Below are 23,276 nucleotides of genomic sequence, written 5' to 3' on the forward strand. Positions count from 1 at the left end.
GTGAGTCCCAGCCTGGGGAAACGAACAGGATCTGCCCCTCTGATGCTGGAATAGACCACTCAGAGCTTCAGGCTCCTCTTTGCTCATACCCTGGGCAGGGAAGATTTTTGATTGTAAGCAAACACGACATTCAGGGTTACTAACCCTAGATTATATAAATGTGGCTGCTTGGTGTAACATATCACATCCAGCTCTCTTTTCAGCTCAGTCTTGGCTGTGGCAGGCACCAAAGTAGATCCATCCCCTGTCCTCAGACACCTGCTCTGACCAGTGGCTGCAGATTTAGGATGCAATTAAAATAATGATAGCCGGGGGCAAAGTCCCTGACAGTTTAGAGGCATTTAGCACTTAAGGTCTGCTCCATGGTCCTCCTGCCCTCCATCTTGTTTCCATTACCATAACAATATCTCTATTTACTGCTGGTGACCCTGGTCATCTAAAGCTAGCTGCCCAAGTGTCTTGACTAATATAAGCCCCATCATCACCTGTCTTTTGAATTTTCCACTATTTAATCCCCAGTTGTCAAGTTGGCACTGGATGGGATGATGGTAGCCTACACAGTCACCTCTGAGAGAGAAGAGGATGTGATGGTCCCTGCTCAAGGCTCTCCCTCTGCCCCTGGGTTCTGCCTTAGTACTGGATGGCCACAGGAGTCAGTGCAGTCTGGGTTTGGTGTGGGACCAACCTTTTAACAGAACCAAGGAGCCGTGGCTGGTACCCAGGAACCAATCTTCATATCCTGCTCCTGAACCCAAAGTATGGGATCAGCAGAAACTGGACACCTCCCCTTGCTCTAGGGATCTTGGGAATGCCTCCTGCTCCCTTCTTGCAGACCGAAGAGACAAACAGTACCCACATCTCACATCAACCTGCTCTGTATCTGCTGTGCTTTTGTTTGTCCATCACCTGCCAGGCTGCTCCTGAGGAGAGCAAAACGAAGCTGGGTTTCTGTACTCTGGTTAATCTGTGCTTTCACCTCTGCTGAAAACATTGAAGTGCTGGGGAGAAGGTGCAATTTCATTTAATGTTGCTTTGTCCTGTCTCTTGCTGCTTCCTGCCAAGAAACTGTCGGTTCCAGCCGAGCTTCCCGTTTGCTTGTTCTTTGCCATACCATGAAGTCTGGGCTCAGTTTGAGCTCCTATAACTGCAGGCAAGCAAATCCATCCTGCCCTTGCAGCTGAGGCTGTGCCTGAACTTTCCAGGGCCCTGAGTTTGCTCCTCCACTATTCCTTTTCTGCCATCCTTGCTCTTACTTGCTGCCAAAATGCAGAGAAAATGGGATCTAATGCTAATAAGCAATGCAGGTCAAGGTCTTGTTTGAACACAATCAAAAATGGCCCCTGTCCAGCCTGACTAGCAGCCTTTTGCCTTGCCAAACCTGAGAGAAGTGGGAAAGAATTTGTCAGACCAGGCTGCTTTTAAACCTGGTCTTGTCCAGCAAGGAGACGGGCCATAGGACGCTGACACCAAACCCCCATTGCTCTTCTGAGGAGGACATGATGACAGAATTCATGTGGTTCCCTCAGCCCTGTTCCCCTGTCACTGTGTCTTCTGCTCTTTTTTTGTTTTCAGGTACAAGCTCTGCTTAGTCTTTCCAAGGGGTTTCCATGCAGGTCTGGCAGAGACGCTGCCATATGTTTTTCATTTTGATAACTCCCCTATGGTGTCTGTTATCACCCAAGTCTCTATTAAGATTTATTCCTGTTATTGTAGCAGTCATTTTCCCCAGTACATGTGCATTGTATTTGGAGAGAGTCATAACCACTCTCCACATCCAACAGATGCTATAGTCAGAGCGACTCCTGCTTCCATTTACCAGACCTTTCTACTAATATGGGATTTCACCAATAACCACAAGTGCTGTTCACTCCCCAAGATTTCCTCACTGTCATTTCTTGACTGTGTTAATGGCAAAATACTACTCAGAACTCCGGTCCCTTGGAAAGCAAAGGTTTGGCTTGGCTTTGCTTTTCATGCGCTTTCCTTTTCACAGCAGTGAAAGACTCCTGTTCCCAGTGTCTGGAAGGCTGAGAAAGAGTGAGCAAGTCTGTCCTGCAGTGGGCAGTGGTCATTGTGAGAGGGGAGAAAAGCTGGTTCCCCTCACTTGTAGGATTTGATGAGGGCGTTTTGGGGTAGGCAATGAGATTTGTTGGACCTGGTATATGGATTTAAGAGGCCAAAATCTTGGGTACGGCTGGATGCAATTAGGAGGGGTCAGGCTTTACTACTGTCAGTTTGGTGGTGCCCCGCTACAGCTCTGCCTTCTGGCAGGAGAGTATGAAAGAGATGTCCCCCCTCCCCAGGGGCTGGCAACAACCCTGGCCCCAAGGCTGCTTTGTCCTTATCACAGGCAGCAGCACAACATGGGCTCCCTTAGCGAGGCAGCCTGCCTGCAGCATCCACAGACCGTTCCAATTTGCCCCTCTTTCATCCCATAGCAGTTTGTTCAGCTCGTACGGAAGAAAGGAGCTCCAAATGCTTTCCGGGCCTAATAATATCCATCAAAGCATTTCCAGGGCTGAGGCGAGGATGTACACCGCAGCACGCAGAGCAGGAAATGGGCTTGGGTTTTCCAAAGCTGCCTCTTCCAACCAGAGCAAACCACAAGATCACGGGAGGACAAGAGCGCTGCGCTCGTGGCTTTGTTTGCCCCAGAAGGAATTGATTTGATGAGAAAGGAAATTGGCTTTCTTTAATCTGTCCTTGTGCTAATTCCGCAGAGGAAGGCGTGAGCATTGGCAGTTCCTGAAACTGAACCAGCCCTCAGTGCCAGTTGCTTGGTGCTATTTGCAGGGATGGCGGCGTTTCCCAGGGAAGCGCCTGGGGACCGCAGAGAGTCGTGCGTGGGGGAGGTGGAGAGCCCTCGCCTCCAGGGCCAGTGGCTCCACAGGGACAGTTGCCAGGACGGCCCCGGGTGTGTTATGGGTCCCCTTACACGTGTGCCTTTCTCAGGTCATGGGGATCCCACTGCTGGCTTCACCAGGGCTGGGTTTTCCCCAGCAAAAGCCATGAGGAAGGAAAGAGCTCTGCTGCTTTTCACCTCCAGGGAGCCTGATGGTGCATCTTCAAATGTCTTTTCCAAGCCCTGTCTCCGAGCCCAGCAGGACAAGAAGGAGGATGTTCCTTACGCAGCAGCCACTTGTGCGAGAACTGGTTAGATTTGAACAGCCTTTTACATTAAAAATTTTATATGAGAAAATCACAAGGAATGCAAAAAATCCTAATCAATGTGCGTTCCTGAATGGCATCGGTCTGGAATTTCAACTAAAAAGGGGGAATGGAATTAATGAATAGGAAGAAGAAGAGATGACTCTCTGATGACAAGATGCTGTGAGAGAAGAGCTAGAAATGGTGCTGTGTTGCTTTGTACAACAAAACCTAAAAATACAATAAATAAATTATACAAAACCTAAGCCAAGATTATCCTGGATCCCTTTCAATGCCAAACAGACAGCTCTCTGAAGGTGACTAAACATCATCACTGTTGTTTGCACAGAAGGACACTGAGAGTTAAACAGCAGAGGGATTTCAATGTGCCAAGCAGTCCTGGATACCCTGTGCTGAACTTGTTTGAGACATCAGAGTGGCAGGATTGGGAGCTCTGAGGCTTGCTCTGCTCTCCTTCACTGTGCTTATTCAGTAACACGCCATTGCCCTTCGCAGGCCTTGTGCAGGGATTGCAAAGTGTATTGGAAGGGTTTTCCTTAAGGGCTGCTGAAGTCCCTGCCCCTTCCTTTCCCCAAGATGCCTGTTAAGGGGTGCCAGGTCTCTGTGCAGGTCTCTGCAGGCAGGAGCACAGAGGGTGCAGGGTACATCACATTTCAGGCAGGGCTGGTTCACCTGTCCAGCTGATCTCTGTGCTTGACAGGCTGTGATTACAGTGCCTGCCTTTTGCATCAGCCTTGGCCTCCAGCAGAGACAACCTGCCTGTCCTCAGCACCCTCAGCAGGGCATCTGGGTGCTGGGGTGGTGGAAGCAGGAGTCAGAGCAATGGTCTGAAATCCTCAAAATCCTTCTGCCTGGGGAGAGGAATGTGCTGTCAGTAATACTGATGGGGCTTTGCAGGCAGGCAGAAGGGACCACCACTCCTGTCTCACCTGCCCCACCACAGAACTCTCAAAAGGGACAAGGTGTCCCACAGGGCATGAGGAAATAGCAAGTGGAGCTGAGAACTGTGGACAGATCACAAAATCCCTTAGGAACAGGCTCATCCATAAGTGGGTAAAGTGACAAAGAGGCGAAGGAGAAAGGACCAGGCTGGTAGAAGCACCTCTGCTTTTTTCAGACAAAATGGGCTCCAGGAAGGGTCCTGGGCTCATCTTCAAGTCTGGTCTCTGCTCTCATAGACTGCACTCTCCCATATGACTTTAACATGTGTGATCTGCCCTCAGTGGCAGTGCAGAGCCTGCTGCCTCTCAGCTGGATGCGATCCAGAGGGTTCAGCTCCAGCACTGACGCAAGAAGAAAAATCTCCATGATGTAGCCAGTTTTTATGCTGGATTGGATTTGAAGAAGCAGCTGACATTGGCTGAAGCATCCATTCCTAATGGCCTTTGGGTTATGTTTGCAACAGGTCTGATGTAACACCCAGCAATGCAGGGACAAGATTTATCCCAGTGGAATCTCCTGTGAATTGTGCAGCCTCCCATTAGCATGCTGAGCCCTGTGGTTTGTTGTTTGTGTTCATTTGTTTATGATAACATGCTGTGTTATGTTAGTGATTAATATATATCATCATCTGCCACACCAAACCCCATGAAAACATCTGAGCTCCAGAACAAGTGATGTCAATCTGTTCTTTGCTGTGCCACGAGACAAGGTAGAACAACAAGGAATGTCCTGGCTATTTTACTGGCCTAACAGAAAAGTAGAAAAGTTCTTTCAAGGAAAAAAATCCTTACAGGACAGTCTACAGAAGCTGCAAATAGGGAGCTTTGCAGGACACCATATGTCCTGACAGTGACTGAGCTCTGCAATGGCCTCCCCTCCGTGCAAGGACAGTCCTCATCTAACTGAAGCCTCTTGTGGGATGGAACCATCTGGGCCTCCCTGTGTGGCAATGAAGGCACACACAGACAACCTGCACAGCCACAGCAGCTCTGCTGGCACACAGTGCCTGTGTGGGTCAGGACTCAGAGACTGCATCCAAGTGAGAACCAGGCTGCCTTTAGCCAAAATAAATGGCTGCACAGGATGCTGCAGTGGCACTGAGTGAATATAAACCTTCAATGCAACAACCACAAGCGAGTTGTGGATAAATGCCTGACCTTCCCTCTAGCAACACGGCTGCAACTGGATGGCTTGAAATTGACTCTGGCTCCACAGAAGGGATCTAGCAAGAAGCAGTGAGGCAGCTGCTTTCCCTTTTTTATGCAGATAGCAACAGTGTCCTTCTCTTCTTTTTGGGACTTCTCACCCCCTCTTCCCCAAATTTGTGCAGCGATAATGCACACATTTCTACTAAGCCATTTTTGGCACCTCAGTACTCTGGGGTGTGGGGGGAATCCTTCTTTCAAACTAATAGCACCTCATTACCCTGTATCTGCAGCCCCATTTCCCTGCACCCAGGGAGCACAGGCAGCTGGACAAGAGCTTCCCCAGGCAGGAGGGGATGGGCACTAATTCTCTCACACCTCTTAGCAACAGATGTGTGTGTCAGCCCCAGGCAGCATAGTAGCATCCCCATGCAGAGCTTTTTGACAGCATTAATGAACAGTAATGAGGACAGGAGTGACAGAGAGTGACTGGTTTTAGAGGTGGGTCCTGGTACACTCAAAACCAGATAAGCAAGGGTTGCTCCTGGCAGAGCTCCAGGCAATGATCCCAACTGTCAGGTCCCCTTGCCCTGGCCACCCCGGGAGCACTCAATGGAGCTCTGCATTCTGGGGCTGGGCAAGGGTCCCAAAAACTTTATAGCCCCAAACTGTGGACCACACAGGGCAGCTGCACTGCAGGAGAGTATGGATATCTCACTGGAGAAGTACGAGCAGTTGTCAGGGTGGGGGCCTGGGGGTGGGGCAGGAGAAGTAAAACAAAAAAGAGGGGAAAGGGAGAAACTCCACCGGCTGTGTGCTGGAAGAGAGTGGCTGACAGTTTTATTTCTGAGAATTTCCCCGTGCGTGATCTCTACATTGGGATCTGCAGGCAAGTGACCCTGTAAAAGCAGCCTGAAATCCCCATGGCAAATAACATGGAGCCAAGGCTGGCAAGCAGGAGCCAGTGGGAGGTGTGGGGAAAGTGAGAGATATGGGAGCCCAGTCCCATTCCCCTGGACTCTATGGAGCCCCACTGACTCCCACCATGCTCATCAGTCAGGCAGCCCATGGGGTCCCACAAGTCCCAGTTTTCACTGACACATCACTGTCTATTAGCATGAAAACCACCGTTGTTCATGAGGATTGAGCTGGTTATAAAACAATTATTCCATTTGGATATCTTTTCTTTTCTTTTCTTTTCTTTTCTTTTCTTTTCTTTTCTTTTCTTTTCTTTTCTTTTCTTTTCTTTTCTTTTCTTTTCTTTTCTTTTCTTTTCTTTTCTTTTCTTTTCTTTTCTTTTCTTTTCTTTTCTTTTCTTTTCCTCTTTCTTATTCTTTTCTCTTTTCTCCTTTCTCTTTTCTCTTTTCTCTTTTCTCTTTTCTCTTTTCTCTTTTCTCTTTTCTCTTTTCTCTTTTCTCTTTTCTCTTTTCTCTTTTCTCTTCCCCTCTCTCAGACGCCCACCGGCGGAGCACAGCACGGTTGCTGTGCAGACGCCGCTGCCCTGCGCTCTCAGGTGCCCGGTGCCGCCCGCGGCTGCCGCCGCCGGGGGCCGAGCCGCGCTGCGCGGGGCCGCGCACCTGCCGCGCCGCCGCCGGACGGGCCAGGCGGGTGAAACCCCCGCTCGGCACCCGGCGGCACGGAGAAACCAGGGAGCTGCGGAGGGGCAGTGAAGCCCGGCGGACCCCGCGGGGTCCCGTGCAGGGACGGCGACTGGCGCCGGGCCGTGGGTGCCAATGCCCCCAGCCCAAACCGCTCCGGTGGGCAAAGCGGCTGCCGAGGAGCTCGGGCTCTCCCTGCCTGACTTTTCGTTCGTTCGTCTTTATCCGTTTGGCTGTCTTTCCGTTGTCTCTTCTCTTCTCTTCTCTTCTCTTCTCTTCTCTTCTCTTCTCTTCTCTTCTCTTCTCTTCTCTTCTCTTCTCTTCTCTTCTCTTCTCTTCTCTTCTCTTCTCTTCTCTTCTCTTCTCTTCTCTTCTCTTCTCTTCTCTTCTCTTCTTCCTTTCCTTTCCTTTCCTTTCCTTTCCTTTCCTTTCCTTTCCTTTCCTTTCCTTTCCTTTCCTTTCCTTTCCTTTCCTTTCCTTTCCTTTCCTTTCCTTTCCTTTCCTTTCCTTTCCTTTCCTTTCCTTTCCTTTCCTTTTCCTTTCCTTTCCTTTCCTTTCCTTTCCTTTCCTTTCATCTTCTTCTTCTTCTTTTTCTTTCTTTCTTTCTTTCTTTCTTTCTTTCTTTCTTTCTTCTTCTTTCTTTCTTATCTATCTTTCTTTCGTCTGTTTTGCCTTATTTTCTATTTCACTGTCTGTCTTTTTCGGTGAGACGTGGTTCACGAGTTTGATTTTTTTTTTTTTAAGACATTCGTTTATTTCGGTACACACGTCAGTTGCAAAATCATGCTAATAGTCGCCGTAGTCGGAATAATAACGAGGGTAGCTGTAAATATAAGAAAAGTACTCATCGATAACGGTCCTCAAATTAAACGGCAGAAAATCCCCGTTTTTTCCTGGGACCCGCAGGAACTTCAGGCTTTTTTCACCTGCCGAAATGTCCCCCGGTGTCCTCTTTATTTCCACCCTTACAACGAATCCGTAAACGTCCGCGGTTCCCGTTAGTTTGAACCCCTACGAATCTTTGTTTTTCTCCAGCACAATCACCACACCAGCGAGGCAGCCTCAGCCTTTCCCGTGCTGCACGGGCGGTGCTGCTGCGGCGGGGCCCGCGGGGTTCTCTCTCTCCCGGGCCGGCCGTCGGAGGCCGCCCGGGGCTGCGCCGCTGGGCTGTTCCTGCGAGCAGCGTGCGGAGGCACGGCCCGTGCGCTGCTGGTGCGCGGAATCCGGGGGGCGCCTCCCGGCCCCGCGGGGTCCCGGCCCCGGCTCGTTGCTGGTTGTCCTCCCCGATAGTTATTTGCTGCCCCACGGCTCAGCGGGGAGCCGGGGCTGTCGTGCTAAGGCCGAGCCGAGCCGAGCCGAGCCGAGCCGAGCCGAGCCGAGCCGAGCCCGTGCGAGGCCCAGGCCCCCAGCTCCCCTGCAGAGTCTGCGCCCCCCCCCCCCCCCCACGCCCCCCCCACCCTTTCCGAAAGCCCGAGCTCGCCAGGGGCCAGCCGGGGTGCAGAGGTTGGGGGCGGGAGAGGCGGCGGGGGCCGGGCAAGGGCCGGGGGAGCGGGCAGAAAGGAGGGATCGCGGGAGGGACGAGTGGAGAGATGCTGGCGGAGGGGTGAGTGCGAAGGGCGGACAGAGGGAAGGCGGCACAGTGGGGCTGTGTCCCCAGCCAGGCCTCTGGGGCGCGGGGACAGGCCATCGGGGCCGCGACGCTCCTGTATCACAGCCTGGGCTCGGGGTGCGCGGGGGAACCCGGCTTGGGGGACCTGGGCACCTTTGCAGCAGCAGGGCCATGGCTCGGTGTGTCTGACCAGGGACACATAGCCCGGCCCGTGAGGAACGGTGCCGGCAGGGAGTCCCCTGCGAGGGACGACGAAGGCAGCAGCCACTGGTGTCCGCCTCGCCTGAAAGGTCTGGGGGATGATGGGGTGCGGGGCCCAGACAGGGAAGGGGGTTCCAGCGGATGTTTATCGCGGGGGGCGTCGGGAAAGGTGGTGGAGCGGCAGGGACACGGCGATGCTCGGCTTCGGGGCCGTCCCGGGACTTGGGGGTTGCCGTCGTGGGGAATGCGCGAGTCGTTGCCGCGCGTTGCATTCCTCGGTGCCACCACAGGCTTTTGAGCCATCAGGCTACATCTTTCCGGGACGAAGCAGATGTGTGTCCACGGAGGATGAGGAAGAAGGGGGAGAGATGCCCCAACCCTTCTTCCGCATCGAGCTCTTGGCGTTTTCTCACCGCGGAGCCGTTTCGGAGGAGAGGCGGCGGGACAGCCTCGACCTCTCCTCCCACCTGCTCGGGCGAAGTGTGAGCTGCGGGGAGCAGAACCTCTGGGCTCGATCCTAACAAACACACCCGTCCTCTGGACGAATACAGAGCCAGGGGCACAGCAGTAATGGCTAACGGCGGGCTTAGCAACCCCGCGTCGAGACTGGATGCGCTTTGCGGCGCTCCGCTGATGAGGGGCGGACGAGGAACGGGAACGTGCGTCCTCGGGACTTCTGTCAAATGCGACCTCTGGGCCCTTTTCGGGGTGCAGGAAAGGGGTCGACTCCGCTCGCTGTACAGCGCCGTGCCACCCTCTCCCTCGGGTGGGCTCTGTCCCTGCGGGCAGACAGGGTTGGTCTCCCCCTCCATTGTCTCAGCTCCGCCCAGCGCCGCTCACGCGTGTGGGAACCCCGCGTGTCTGCGAAGCCAGGCAGGGGATGTGGGAGCGGGGCGGCGGGGTCTGCTCTCAGGGATTTGGGGTTTCGAGGCTTCAGCCCCACCATTTGGCGAGGACCCGCTCCGCTGCCGCCCAGGTGACAACGATTCCCGGCGGGTCCTCTGTTCCTGGTAGACACCACTCAAACCCGACTACGCCGGCCGGCTGGACAGGCCGAGGGACCGGTCCACGCCCGGGCTGTCCCCGACTTGGCGTCCCTTACAGCTGGAGTTTTATGTAAGGAGCAGGAAAGGAGAAAGGAATAAACGTGGGAAACGGTGCGGGCAACTAAGGCAGGGGCTGCCACCCCAAACTCTGCTGGGGCATTGGTTTCGGATTTTTTCTTAATTTCCAGGGGGAATATTTTCTTTCCTCCTGGAGCAGAGGCTGTCCAAAGCCAAGCATACCGCGGGGAAGGGGCATCAGCGTCCCGCTTCCATCAGCCCTTGAGTTCCCGGAGGCGGCTTGGAGTTCTCACCCGCGGCTCCTCGCTTTCCTCCGATATTGCCCCGGGTTGCCCAAACGAAATCCCTTCCCCTCCTTCTTGTATTGCCGCCAGGTGAGCAGCACGGGTCAGTACCGGGACTGTCTTCTCCGTGACGTGTCCCTGAGCTCGCGACAGAAGCTGCCCCGGCCAGGAACCGCGCTGCCAGCAGCAGCAAAGAAACAAAACACCGATCATGTCACGCTCTGCCCTTATGCCGTTAGCTGCAGGAACATATGCTCAAATATGTAAGAGTAGTCTAGATTTTTCTCTGCAAATATTTTTACCACATCCAAAGATAATATTTCAACAGAAGAATCAAGCCCCGCAGGCTACAGACAGGGCAGCTATATATAACCCGCTTGCTCACTCCGGCTCTCCGCGCATCGCTCGGGTTATGCAACCCCCACAGCGACGGTAGCCACCGGCGCGCCCCACAGCTCCGCCCGCCCCGTCGGGGCAATTCCCCAGGACCTCGGTGCAGCTACCCACCCAGAGGGACCGGCACCGGGGCGCGGACCGAGACCGGTACTGGTCCCCGGGCTGGGCCGGACCCGGCGGGGCGGGCGCGTCGCCTTGCCCCGCGCCGATGCGAAAGAAGGGCCCGGGGAACGCCGCGGCGCTCCGAGGGGCCGGTAGCGGGCGGTGAGTAGCGCCTCGTCCTCGCCGGGGCAGGGACGGGAACCGGGCGCGGCTCCCGGCCCAGCCGGGCCGTGCAGGTGCTGCCGACGAAGCGGGCTCTCACGCTGGGCTAAGCAGGAGCTCGCCTGCCGCCTCGTTCGTTGCTTTCCGTTTTCTCCGCTTTTTGGTTTTTTTTATTGGCGAAGGAAATGCTGGAATGCTGGCGGGCGCTTTGGGAGTTTGGTGGCCCAGGGCTAGGGGGGTCCCATCCGAGCGAAGTGGCCGGTAGTACCTGCACTCGCTGCTCACCCTGACGTGCCCAGACCCCGCCTGTTGCGGCGACTCAGACTGCGGGTCCCTGCGGCTACCGAGCCCCGAGGGTCGCCCCCAGCCCCGCAGTGCATGCGAGCTGGAGGAAAAGAGCTATCCCTTCTCTCGGTGCCGGACATCCGCAGCGTGACGCCGGGCTCGGCTCGGCTCAGCTCGGCTCTTCCCTTCCCGTCGGCCGGCTCCCGGCGCCGTGATTGACATCGCCGGCCCCTCCGCCCGCCCCGCAGCACATCCCATCCCTCCCCGGCGGCCGCTCGCCGTGCCCGGGAGGCGGGGAAGGGCCTCCCCAGCCCTTTGACACCGTCTCGGCAGGAGTTTCACTTCGCTTTCGCCGCCGTCGCCGCCACTTCTGCAGGCAAACACCCCCGGCTTCCATGTGACGCCTCCCAGCCACTGAATGGGGAAAGCGCCTATAAGGGAGACACTTTCCCTTCGTGCAGGAGAAAAGGAGGGGACGAGGGGGGCAGAAGCAGGAGGTGGTGGTTGAGGGAAAGGGAAGACAGAAAATGAATTAATAAATCGTAGGGAACGAATTGGGGAGGGGGAGGGTGGTGAGAAATGGACACCCCGGGAAAGAAATTAGTGGGATTATTTATTTGTTGCCCCCCGGTCCCGTCTGGCTGACAGAGCTCGGTCCACCGTTGCGGTGCTCGGCGCTAGCTACAAAAGGACCCGGTAAAGTTTCTTGCTCCCCAACGCCCTTCCCGGGGGGGCGAGGGTTTAGGTTGTTTTCTGTTGGATTTATTTTTTTTTTAAGTTTCCCTTCCCCACTCCTCCCCCCCCGTCTGGAAGGAGGGGGTCTCTTTCGCACCTCCCTGGATGGTGCGGTAGAAAGGAGGGGAGTAAGGGGGTGGGAGGGGGGGGGGCTCGTGGTGGGAGGCTGCCGCGCCTGCTGCTCCTGCATTGGTGTCTCCCCTATGGACGAAAACAGCCCTCTGTCTCCCAAGGCAAATGCTTTCAGTATCGCCTCTCTGATTTCAGTCGCCGCCGCCGAGCAAGCAGGGAAAGGAGAGCTGGAGGAGCGCCGCGGCGGCCGCAGCGCGCCCGCCCGCCCCGGCTGCCGCCCTCAGAAGATGCACTTCAGCACCGTCACCAGGGACATGGAAGGTGAGTGCCGCGCTCGGCCCGGCAGGGCTGCGGGGACGGGACCACCGGCCACCGCGTATCCGAGGGCTTTCACGCGGCCCGTGCCGGAGGCCGGGCCAGGGGCAGCGCACGGAACGCGGCCTGCCCGCGGAGCCGGTTTCTCCCGGCACGCCTGGGCCCCTGTAGCCCTCCCTTAGAGAAAGGCATTGCCCGTGGCCCGGTAGCAGCATTCGACGGCTCTGCCGCTGGGACTCGCGTCTTCTCAGAGGTGCTGAAAGCACCCCCCGACAGCGCTGGCCGTGCCTGAGGCACCGGCAGGCCGGGGCTCGGCTTCCACCGGCTCTGCAGCCCCTGTCCGGCCTTGGGGGCTGCGTCGGAAATAACGCAAGAGACCCCCGGGACCTCGAGAAGCCTTTCAGCATCGGAGGGGATCCGAAGGAGCCGGCCGCTCCCCCGGGCGGCCTGTCATGCGCCGCAGGGCCCTCTCGGGCCGGCGGCCGAGGGCTTCGCAGCCGGGTTCGTCCTGGTGCTCCTCGGCGCGGACCCGGAGCTTTGCTCTGGTCCCGGCCTCTTCCACTTTCTCGTCCGGGGATGGAAGGAATGGGACATTGCCAAGCCAGATCCGACTTCCCCTGTCGGCCGCAGCCCCGCGGCTCCAGAGTGAAGGACGTTACCTGCAGCGGCGTAGCTACACGGAAATAAGAGCCGATTTCTTTCTCTGAGTTTCCCCACTCCTCTAGTTTTTCCCCCCTTTTTTGGAGAGGGGGCGAAAGGAGGGCGTTTGCTTTGTCCCAAGTGGTGTGGTGTGTGGAGAGGGAGGCCTGCAGAGATAGCACGGGCTTTGCACCGCCGAGGCTCTTGGCAGACCTCTCGGGTTTGCAAAAGAAAAAAAAAAAAAAAAAAAACTAGAAGAAAAAAAAGGGGAAAAAAAAAAAGAAGCCTAGGCAGGCAGGCAGCAGGAGCAGCGAGCTCCCCGCCTGCCCCGGGGGGAGCGGGGCTGGGGCCAAGCAAAGCGGAAAGGGGGAGGCGCCCCGCTGGGCTGGGCGCGGGGCAGGAGAGGAGGCGGAGGGCACCCCGCGGAGCCGGTGCGGAGGCGGGGGCCGCGCGGAGCGGCGCGGAGCTGGGGGGAAAGCGGGAGCCGGAGCGGAGCCCTGACCGCTTGTTTTTGGAATGATTTCAGCTATCTCCAGCCCCTGGCTCACCCAGCTGTCCCATTTTTGCGATGTTGCAGCTTTCACGGCCAACAGCCTGAGCAGCCTGAACGCCTCCGGGGGGTACCACCTCTCCCCCTCCCCGGGGGACCCGTACGGACAGCATGAGCCGCCGCACTACGAGCCCTGCACGGCTCAGCAGCACCCGCACCCGCCGCCCCAGCACGGCTACCCTTTCAGCGGGGCGGCGGCGGCGGCGGCCGGGACCAACCCGCCGCCCCCAGGCCCCGAGCAGCCCGAGGGCGCCGGTGGAGCCGCTGCGGGGCCGGCCGCAGTCTCGGGCTGCTCTGCGGGGGCGGCCGCAGCGGCCAAGGCGCCGGTGAAGAAGAACCCGAAGGTGGCCAACGTGAGCGTCCAACTAGAGATGAAGGCGTTGTGGGACGAGTTCAATCAGCTGGGCACCGAGATGATCGTCACCAAAGCAGGCAGGTCAGTGCGGAGCTCCCGAGCGGCCCCGGCTCTCCAGCCGCTCCCTCCGGACCCGGGCACCCAGGCCAGTCGGGGCGGGAGAATTCGGTGCGAGTGGTTGAATTCGCAGTTTGGGGGGAGATTGAAGCTGCTGCCCAAGGGCGAGTCGCGGAGCGACCCGGCCCGGCGGTCGCCGTCATTTGATCCTTGCGCTTCTCCTGGGGCGAAATCTGCGAGCTCTTGCGGCCCGAAGGCCTCGGTGCTGTGGAAGAACGCGCGGCTGCTGCTGCGGGCTGTCGGCGAAGGCGTGCGGAGGACGGCAGGCAGGGCACTGGGTTTCACTCCTGCTTAAAAGGGCGCTGTGCTCCTCCGGGCGCCTTCGGTTGTGACCCTACACGGGACTTTGATCCGTGTTTACGGAGGACGGTGTGTATTCCCGGGGCGGACAGCAACGATTCGGGGGAAGGGGAAAAACAATACGCAAACCGTGCAAAACCTGCTAAATACATTCTTAGCACGGGCAGATGTTTTCCTTCCGGCGCAGACGCGAACAGACCCTAATTCTGCACCTTGAAACGTGTTCCAGGGCTGTTGCATTTCCCGATTATCGAGTAACGAGCCCGGCTGAACGCGGCTCCTCTCAGCTCTGCTCCGACCGCCGCGGCGCGGTTCCGGGGCCAGGACCCCGCTCCTGGGCAGGGAACAAAGAAATCGGCTGATGCGATCGCGTTAGGAACGAGCAAAACATATGGGGGGAAGAGGAGTCCCAATTACAGTTGTTAGTTACTGCATTTAATGGAGATCCCCGGGAAGCGCCGCGGCCGCGGCGGCTCGGGCAGAGCTACGAGGCTTTCCCCGCCAGGCTCCGGCAGAGCTGCGAATTGTCCAGGTTCTGAGTCTTCCCTTGGTTTAAAGCGATTCGGCGGAGGGGGGGAGAAAAGAAAAACAAACAAATTAAGGAATCCCCCGTTGCTTGCTCTCAGTTCGCCCCGGGGCTGACTGCGGCGGTGTGGCCGGCCGGGGGAGAGGGTCGGACTCCGCTCCGAACGGTCTGGCAAGAGCTGTGACCGCGGCCGTGCGCTCCCGCTCTTCCGTCAGCGATTTTGAGGGTCCCGAAAGTGCAGAAGAAAAAAAAGAGACATACTTACATGTACGCAGTTGCCTTTTGAGTTTGGTTGGGTTTTTTTTGTTTTTTTTTTTTTTTTTAATATTAGCAATTTCCTAAAATAAAACAATCACCGTAGTACCCGGTGCAAAAGCAGCCGGCACTGCGTTGCGGGACCCGGGGGGAATTTCCCGCAGACGGTGCCTGCCCCGACGCCGGGTCGCACAGCCCGCTGTCTCCGGCCGCGGCCCCTGAGCCCGGCGCCGGGCTCGGCGTTGCTTTCCTTAGCGGAAAAGGTCGTTCAGGCTCCAGGCGGAGGCTCTCTGCAAACAGGAGTTCTTCGATCTGGCTTTCTTAGCTCTCCAAGAAGAGCGAAAAGATTGCAAATGTCCCGTTTCAAAAGGTTTCGGAAATTAACCAATTCGAATTGAATCGGGGGCTTTTCTCCCACTCTTTTCTTCGTTTACTTTATGACACAGTCGAAACTCCAGACAAGCGAGTAAAAACAGGAGAAAACGAGGTACAACCAGCAGGAAAAGGCTCGGGGAAGGCGCTGCAAAGCCTATTCTCTTCCAGCTCCTCTGGGCTGGCCCTGCTGTTTGTCTAGATGGGTCTTATCATCTCAGGTTGTTTGTTTTAAAACAAAGTTTTAGAACAAGAAACACCGGAATTGGAGCTAATGGGGGCTTTTACATGTTTCAAAATAATAATAACAGAGGGAGCGACTGAAAACGTCCTCCAGAGTTTGCTGAAGCCTTACGGAGAGGGAGACGTAGCTGCCTGATCCCGATGCAGCCCGGCAGTGCTGGGCCCGATGTGGAAGAGCTGCGGAGCCAGAGGCGCGCTGACCCATCGCCCCTCAGGGGGGAGAAGGGGCACAGAACAGGTCCGGCCGTGTGCCCTGAGAACGAGCCGTGGGGGGGGGCTCTCTGTGTCCGGGTTTGATCGGGCTGTTTGTTCAGGGGGCGACTGGGGCTTTGGTTTTTCAACGGCTGCAAACACCCTTCCCGAAATATTGCCTATAGTTGCTCGCTTTGTCTACTATTCTTTAAAACAAAACAAAGCCATAACGAGCCCCGACACCAGGGCACTTCTTCGGCGTGTCCCGCCGGGGGAGCTGCGGGCGAGGCCCTGGTCCCCGTGTGTGCAGATGCAGGAGGGAGGGACGGGTGGACCGTCCCGGCCCCTTCCCTTAGCCCACCGCCGATCGCATTTGTACTGCAGGCCCCCGAAGGAATCGTGCCCTCCCTGAGTGTGGGATCCACGTTTCGGCTTAGCTTTGGGTCGCCGGGGGCCTGCGCGGAGAAGAACCGGGGGAGCAGCCGCGGGGGCTGGCCTGCCCAACTCCGGAGCCCTGGGCTCCTTTCCGCACCCCTTTTCGTTCCGCAAAGGTGCGGGGAGCGGGAGCCCGACCGGGCTCATGCAATGAAGTGGATCCGGGACGGGGCTTTCTGGGACATCCCCGTCGCCCTCTAGCCCTTGCCCACCGAGTGGGAGCGTTTGCCCCTCCGAACTGGGAGAGGTCTCCCGCTGGCCCGAGGGGCTGTTGCTGTAACTACTGCTTTCAAACGGGCGCAGTTTGGTGGGTACAGAAGCTGCACAGGTGGAACTCGATCACCTCGTGTCGTTTGCTGGAGTTTTTAGATTTGACCCCCACAGGCTGCCTGAGACTCCCGAGTTTGAGTGCGGGTCCACAGACAGGGTAATACCTTGCATTTGCCTCCAGTCAGGTCAGCTAAAATGATGGGGAAACCACAGGGAAGAAATTATTTTCACTTGATCTCCCCATAGCAAAGGTTGAGGATGCTCTTATTTCCCCTGTCCTCTCCTTTCCGCCTCGTTGGGGCATTTCGGGTGTCTGACATGAACGGTCCCAGAGCCAGCAGGAGAGGCAGGACCTCCGGCTTGACTTTCGGGATGCTGCCGAGGGCTGGGGAACATGGCAGCCAGTCTCCCCATGCAGCTTGGGCGTATCTGCCTTTTCCTTCGGCCAGCGGTTTCTGCAAGGGGGCTTATCATCACAACTGGGAGGGTATTGGAGCAGCTGGAGGGCAAGAGACCCGTGCCAGCCCCTCGGGGCTCCCTGCTGCTCCTCAATGTAGCACTTCTCTCTCCTCTCTGTGCCAGGCGCATGTTCCCCACCTTCCAGGTGAAGATATTTGGGATGGACCCTATGGCTGACTACATGCTCCTCATGGATTTCGTCCCGGTGGATGACAAGAGATACCGGCAAGTAACAAATGCCTGGCTTGTCTCGCGGTACTTGGAGCTGTAGGGGCTGGTGGGTCACTGCCCACCCTCTGCTCCTGTCCTCTGGGGGTTCAGGGATGTGCCCCTGGGCGTGACACCTGTCGGTGTGAGACAGGGAGGGGACACGGGATGTGGCTGACCTGGGGTCTCTTTCACACCCTTGCAACAAGTCTGGGGCCAGGAGCAGCTGCACGGGACCGCAGGGCCCCCTTGGCCTCCTCACCAGGCTCTCAGGTGGCCGGGACCTGTCCAGCATGGGCAGAAGGGCAGGTTTCCACAGGGCACAGGGCAAGAGCTGCCTTGTCCTGCCCAGAAAAGCTCTCCTTGTCGTACTGCTCCACATCAAACACCCTTTGCCGCTTAACGAAAATCCCCTCGGTGCTCCTTGAATGCTATAGCCCCTCAGCACATGTCCCGAAGCTGGGGAGCTTCCTGGGTGCTTGGGTGAAGAGAGTGAGTTTTGTGCTCTGGAATGGCACCAGCCACCCAAGCCACAAAACCCTGCCCTTGTTTCCAGTGGCAGTGTAGGAAGGCCGTAGAAACTGTCGACTCACAAGGCAGTGATGCGGTCTGGTTTGGAGCCCCTTTAATTTTAAGACAGTGAAAAGCGCATTATGTATTTAGCTTCAGATCAAGACGCCGAGCAGGCAGCCCGCATAGGAATCGCAGGGTCCAATATATAAATATTTAGACAGATATCCAAATTCTCAGGGCGTCCTAGAAATGTTTGCTTGTCAAGGGAAGTAGGATATATAACATCCAATTGAGTATATCTTTAAAAAGTAATGTTTCTGCTCAGGTCCAATGGTGTCTAATTCCCCCTGTGCAAACACTGGCTTTTAAAGTAAACACGTGTATAGAAGATTGGTTTCTCTGTTTTAAATGTTACTGTTGAATATGTACTTTGAAAGAATGAAACGAGACTGCTAAATTCAGAACCTGCTATTAATCTATACACAACTTTCCACTCTTCACTTAAAGCAAGAATATTACTATATAGAGGGCTTTTTTTCACCCTTTTTTTTTTTAGAGGAAGGGGGAGGCTTTTGTGGCTTCTCTCCCAAATCTACACGGGTAGCCATAAATTTCCTCCATCCTGCAGATTTCTCTCACGACAGTTCCATCGCTGACGTGATAAAATAGTATATCCCCTCCGCAGCAATTCTGGCTGCGGGAAAGAGCTCGTTCCTCTCGTGGGAAGCGGGAATGATGGAGAGGCGGTGCTTCCCCCTTTGTGGGCCAGAGGAACCGTCCCGGGCCGGGTTCTGCGGAGCGCGGTGCTGCACTCGTTCGGAGCAGCGCTGCAGGGATGCGGGCGGGAGCCCCCCGGGCCGCGGCTGAGGGTGCCTTTCCCTCCCGCAGGTACGCCTTCCACAGTTCCTCCTGGCTGGTGGCTGGCAAAGCCGACCCCGCCACCCCCGGGAGAGTCCACTACCACCCGGACTCCCCGGCCAAAGGGGCGCAGTGGATGAAGCAGATAGTTTCCTTCGATAAGCTCAAACTGACCAACAATTTGCTGGATGACAACGGGCATGTAAGTGTTCCCGGGAAAATATGTCCAACACGGGGCTGCACGGGGTGGGAACTCCCCGCGCTGTGATTCCCGTGGGGTGACCCTGCCCGCGCCCCTCCCCAGGGGCTCTGCCCCAGCCCCGCGGCTGTCCCGGGCAGTGGAGCCGGCAGGGCCGGGGCTGCGCTATCCTCTCTCCATGCTCCGCCTGGATCAGTTATTGTCTCCTTGCTCGTTTTATCATTCAGATCATTTTGAACTCCATGCACAGATACCAGCCGCGTTTTCACGTGGTCTACGTGGACCCCCGGAAAGACAGCGAGAAATACGCGGAGGAGAACTTCAAAACTTTCGTCTTCGAGGAGACGCGCTTCACGGCAGTGACCGCCTACCAGAACCACCGGGTGAGGCAGCAGCGGAGCTCGGGGCAACAGAAAGTGGGGGTTGGGGTAGCCCCGGAGGTACCATGGGTGCGGGTGCATCCGGTGCTGGCTCAGCCCCTTCGTCCGGCTCCGGGGTTGGAGGCCGGGCTGCCGGTGTCCGGCGGCGGCGGGGATGGCTGGGGGTATTCCCGCCTTCTCCCCATCTGCTAAACCCATTCCGGGCAGCGGTAGGAACCCGATAGCCGGGGAGCTGCGCCGAACTGCATCGGTGTATGCCGAGGAAGCGACGTGGGCTCTAGCCCCATCGCCAGCTTCCCCCCGCCCGGGGGACTTCATTACCTATGTAAAGCCGAGACCGGGGCTAGTGGGGGAACTACAGGCTTCCCGCTGTGAAATGTCACTCACAATTTGTTTGGATAAATCTGCGATTTTACTGCTTTAAGTTCGTAGCAGTCTGTCTCTCCTCAGAATACAATTATACGTTAAAAACGAAACAAAACGAAACACAACACTCCCACTCCAATTTAATGCAGATCTCTGAGAAGCAGTTAATCCAATTGCTCCTTTAAATCGCATCAGTATAATGTAAAGAGCCGGAATCCCAGCAGCGAGTGGAAATACGATTTCATAGCGGGGTCTTTTCAGCGCTGCTCCGAACGGCCCCGCTCCGCGACGATGCCGCGGAGGGCTGTGTCCCGGGGCTGTGTCCCAGGGCTGTCCCTGAGGAACCGGCGCAAGTGTCACCCTCTGCAGTGGCTCCGAACAAATTGACCTGAGTTCTCTCCGGGATGCTTTGGTCGGGCCCCACCCCGCCCCGGTGGAGGTGGCGAGGCCAGAGAAAGGCTGTGCCTTTAAGGGGCTCTGGAGTCCCTCCCCGGCTGGCATTTGCCTGATGGCTCCGGACAGCTGCTCTTTCTCTCCTGCTTTCTATCAGTTTGACCTCTAAGGCTGGAACTGTCACTGAGGGGCTTAAAGTTTGTTTTTCAACCCATTCCGGAAACTCACAATCACATACTTTATCCGTGGATTTGCTTAAATATAGAAAATGTCCTGCCTTCTCCCTGGCGAACTAAATAAATACATAAGTATGATTTATCCAGTGATTTGTCTTAACTGCTCCAGTGGTGACCCATATAATGTGGCATTTTCTTACAAGTGCATTTACTCAGATTTTGCAGCCGACTCAGACTGCCTCTCCCTTCACCTTGAACTCATATTAGGTAGCACGTTAGCCCACATTTTCTAACAGAGGGAAAGCACATGTTTCTGCTCTGTGGCAGTGAACACCCTGGCTCCACCAACCACCTGGATCCTCTCTGTTACACCAAGCACTGCTGAGTCCCAAAGCCTGCTCAGAGACACACTCACTGTTTGGCCAGGGAGCCCTGTGTGCTGCTTTGAGACATTTTGCCACTTCTCTTTACAGATCACGCAGTTGAAGATTGCAAGCAACCCTTTTGCCAAGGGATTCAGAGACTGTGACCCTGAGGACTGGTAAGGATATGCTTTTATTGGTTATGGCAATACCCCACTCACCCTATTTCATGTGTATCTGCCCAGCTTACATTTGCACAAGGGTTTCATGGAGGGGGACACTGTATTGGGCCCCATTTGCCAGCTGCAGCTTAGAGAGATAATACTCAAACTGCTCATTCTGTTGGACCATCAGCTCTGTATCACTTCTCCCCTTCCTCTTCCAGGCCCAGGAACCACAGGCCAGGGCCTCTTCCTCTCATGAGCGCTTTTGCCAGATCCCGGAATCCAGTCTCTTCCCCAGCCCACCAGAATGGGACAGAGAAAGGTGAGAGCCCCCAGTGGCCAGGCCAGCCCATCTCCCAGGCCCTGTTGGCCTGCACAGCCTGTGCATGCATGCTTGGGGCCAGCCTTACTTGCCAAGCTGGTGCACAGCCCCATTGCTAATGAGCTTTTCCTATCGCTTATTTTTTAAAGAAAAATACCTGCCTTCATAGCCTAATTCATTCTTCCTTGGACTTCAACATTTGCTGTTGTGTGCTTAAGAAAATTTGCTGCTTTAAAAAAACACTGCCCCTTGCCTTTAGTATCCCATTTTCCACTTTTTAGCAACAAACTCAGCTTTTCAGGCAGAGATGCAGTGCTGGCCGCAGGTTCCTTCTCGCATTGCCCTTTTAATGCCCCTCGGCAGTGTGCTTGGGGCCAACCCACTCCATTCAGGAGCTGCAGTCAGGTCGAACAGCACCTCTGCCCATTGACTGCTTTTCCATTACCCAGAGCAAACAACTGCAAAGACAACCGAAGGCCTTTCTTCCAACGCACACCGGGCCTGCAAAATAAAGGGAAGTCTGTATTTGTTTAGTGTTACACAATTGCAAAAATGTCAGGCGTGTACCAGCTTGTCAGTCAACTCAACTCCATTTATCGCAGTCAGAAGGTCCCGTCCCGCCAGCCCCGTTCCTGCCGCATGCCGCTGCTGCACGCCCCGCTCTTCCCTTCGCGCGCCTCTTCCCCGTGTGTGCGGATGCGCTCCCGCGGGCGCGGCCGCACTGACTCTGTTGCCCCCGTAGATGCTGCCGAGAGCCGGCGGGAGTTCGAGCGGGAGGCAGGCGGGACGGCGCTGCACCAGGCCGAGGCCGCGCACCAGCAGCTCATGTCCCGCGTGCTCAGCCCGGCGCTGCCGGGCGGAGGAGGCGGGCTGGTGCCGCTGGCCGGGGCGGGCGGCGGCCGGCCCAGCCCGCCGCACCACGAACTGCGCCTGGAGCCCGCCGCGTCGGAGCCGCTGCACCACCATCCCTACAAGTACCCGCCGGCGGCGGCCGCCGCCTACGACCACTACCTGGGGGCGAAGAGCCGGCCCGCCCCCTACCCCCTCCCCAGCATCCGCGGGCACAGCTACCACCACCATCATCACCACCACATGAACGCCGCGGCTGCGGCAGCGGCGGCCGCGAACATGTACTCGCCGGCCGGAGCACCCGCCGGCTACGACTACGGGCCCCGGTAACGGGGCACCGGCGGCACGAGAGACACCGCCCTCCCCCTTCCCGCCTTTCCCCCACCTCCCGCCTTACGAGTGAGCTGATTGGCCAGCTTGACCTGATCGACAGCCAGACAGCCCAATCGCCGGCAGCCGGGCCCCGCCCTGCGCCCCGCCCTGTGGGGGCTGTGAGGGTGGCGGTGCCGGGAGCTCCATCGCGGTGTGACCCGCGGCTGCACTTTGATAAATGAAGCCATATGTCCTTATCTCTCTGTTCTCCCGCGCCTCCGTTCGTGCCGGGCACCGAGGACCGTCGGGCGGCTGGGATGCGGTGGGAGGACGGTGAGGCGGCAGCGGTGAAGTGACTTGTCCCCTCTCACTCGCCCGCCTGGTCTTCTGATGGAGGTTTGGTGTTAGCGCCGGTGTTGGCGGTGCCCACGGGGCCTGTACGTGAGCACCGAGCAGGGGCTGTGGGGCCGGCCGTGAGCCGTGCGTCCTCCTGCACTTGTCGGTGTCAGTCTTTCCCAACCCGGGGCACACCGGAGGCTGGTTCACAGGTGGCTCAGGTGGTTCTTTGAGGAAATTCTTGGGGAAGCAGAGTTTAGTTTAAGAGAGTGCTTTGAATCCTCACTGCCAGAACAAATTTCCCACTTCTCCTCCGGCCCTGACCCATTTTTAAGTTTTGGGGTTCACTGGGATGCCTTACCCATAGCAGCATTTTCTGGAGCTGTTGAGAAGGGCCTATGGCCAAGAGCACAGGCACGTGCAGCTGTGTTTGCCCGACAATACCTGCAAAATTTTAAAAAGCAGCCTGGGGAATATCTGCAGATTTCAGGCTGTGTGTTTCCCACCTGCTTCCCAGGCAGCCTCACACAGTTCTGCCTTCCTGCATTCTTTCCTGAGCTATTGAATACTCTCTCATGGAGGTGCCTTTTAAAGGGACTTCAGGGTTTTTTTCTGACTAGTTCACCCCTTATATTTGGCTCACCCAAACTGCAGTAGTTCTAAAGCATCTATTCTGCATTTCCTGCTTGCTGCATCTTCCCTCTTAATGCTGGTAAGTACTTTTTCCTTTAGTGTCTTCATTCAGTAGTCGTTCCTTACTGCTGAAAAGATGGCCCTGTTCATCAGAGTTCTCCAGTGATGTGTTTTGAATAGTTGGCTTGTGTTTTTGTCAGATTCTCACCGAAGGCAGTTCCTTTGTGTTCAGAGAAGGTATTGAGCAGCTCCTCAGCTGTGTTGGTATACAGTATTATGAACACTTTCCTGATTTCTTCCACATGACTCAATTAAAAGAGGGAGGTTATTTCTTTTAAAGTTATCTATTCGTCCATGTTTGTGCATTTTCATTACAAACTCTTTCAAACATGTTCTTTCCCTTGTGCAGGTGGCA

At 56.4% G+C, this 23,276-nt stretch overlaps 1 protein-coding gene across 4 annotated transcripts; it reads left to right on the top strand.

Moving 5' to 3' along the window:
- The first annotated feature begins 10,768 nt into the window (after positions 1–10,768).
- On the top strand, positions 10,769–22,149 carry TBX1 (T-box transcription factor 1). 4 transcript variants are annotated; one of them, XM_059863899.1, is made up of 9 exons: positions 10,769–11,652; positions 11,959–12,084; positions 13,244–13,703; positions 16,915–17,016; positions 18,400–18,571; positions 18,796–18,951; positions 20,357–20,424; positions 20,631–20,731; positions 21,474–22,149. In XM_059863899.1, exons 2-9 carry the CDS (start codon positions 12,051–12,053, stop codon positions 21,908–21,910), a joined length of 1,530 nt encoding a protein of 509 aa, XP_059719882.1. In that variant the 5' UTR covers positions 10,769–11,652; positions 11,959–12,050; the 3' UTR covers positions 21,911–22,149. The 4 variants fall into 4 exon arrangements, with proteins under 4 accessions (XP_059719882.1, XP_059719884.1, XP_059719881.1 ...); XM_059863901.1 differs by having other exon boundaries at positions 13,295–13,703; XM_059863898.1 differs by lacking the exon at positions 10,769–11,652 and having other exon boundaries at positions 11,857–12,084.
- Positions 22,150–23,276: the final 1,127 nt, after the last annotated feature.

The sequence above is a fragment of the Haemorhous mexicanus genome, chromosome 19, assembly GCF_027477595.1.
Source record: "Haemorhous mexicanus isolate bHaeMex1 chromosome 19, bHaeMex1.pri, whole genome shotgun sequence".
Taxonomy (NCBI): domain Eukaryota; kingdom Metazoa; phylum Chordata; class Aves; order Passeriformes; family Fringillidae; genus Haemorhous; species Haemorhous mexicanus.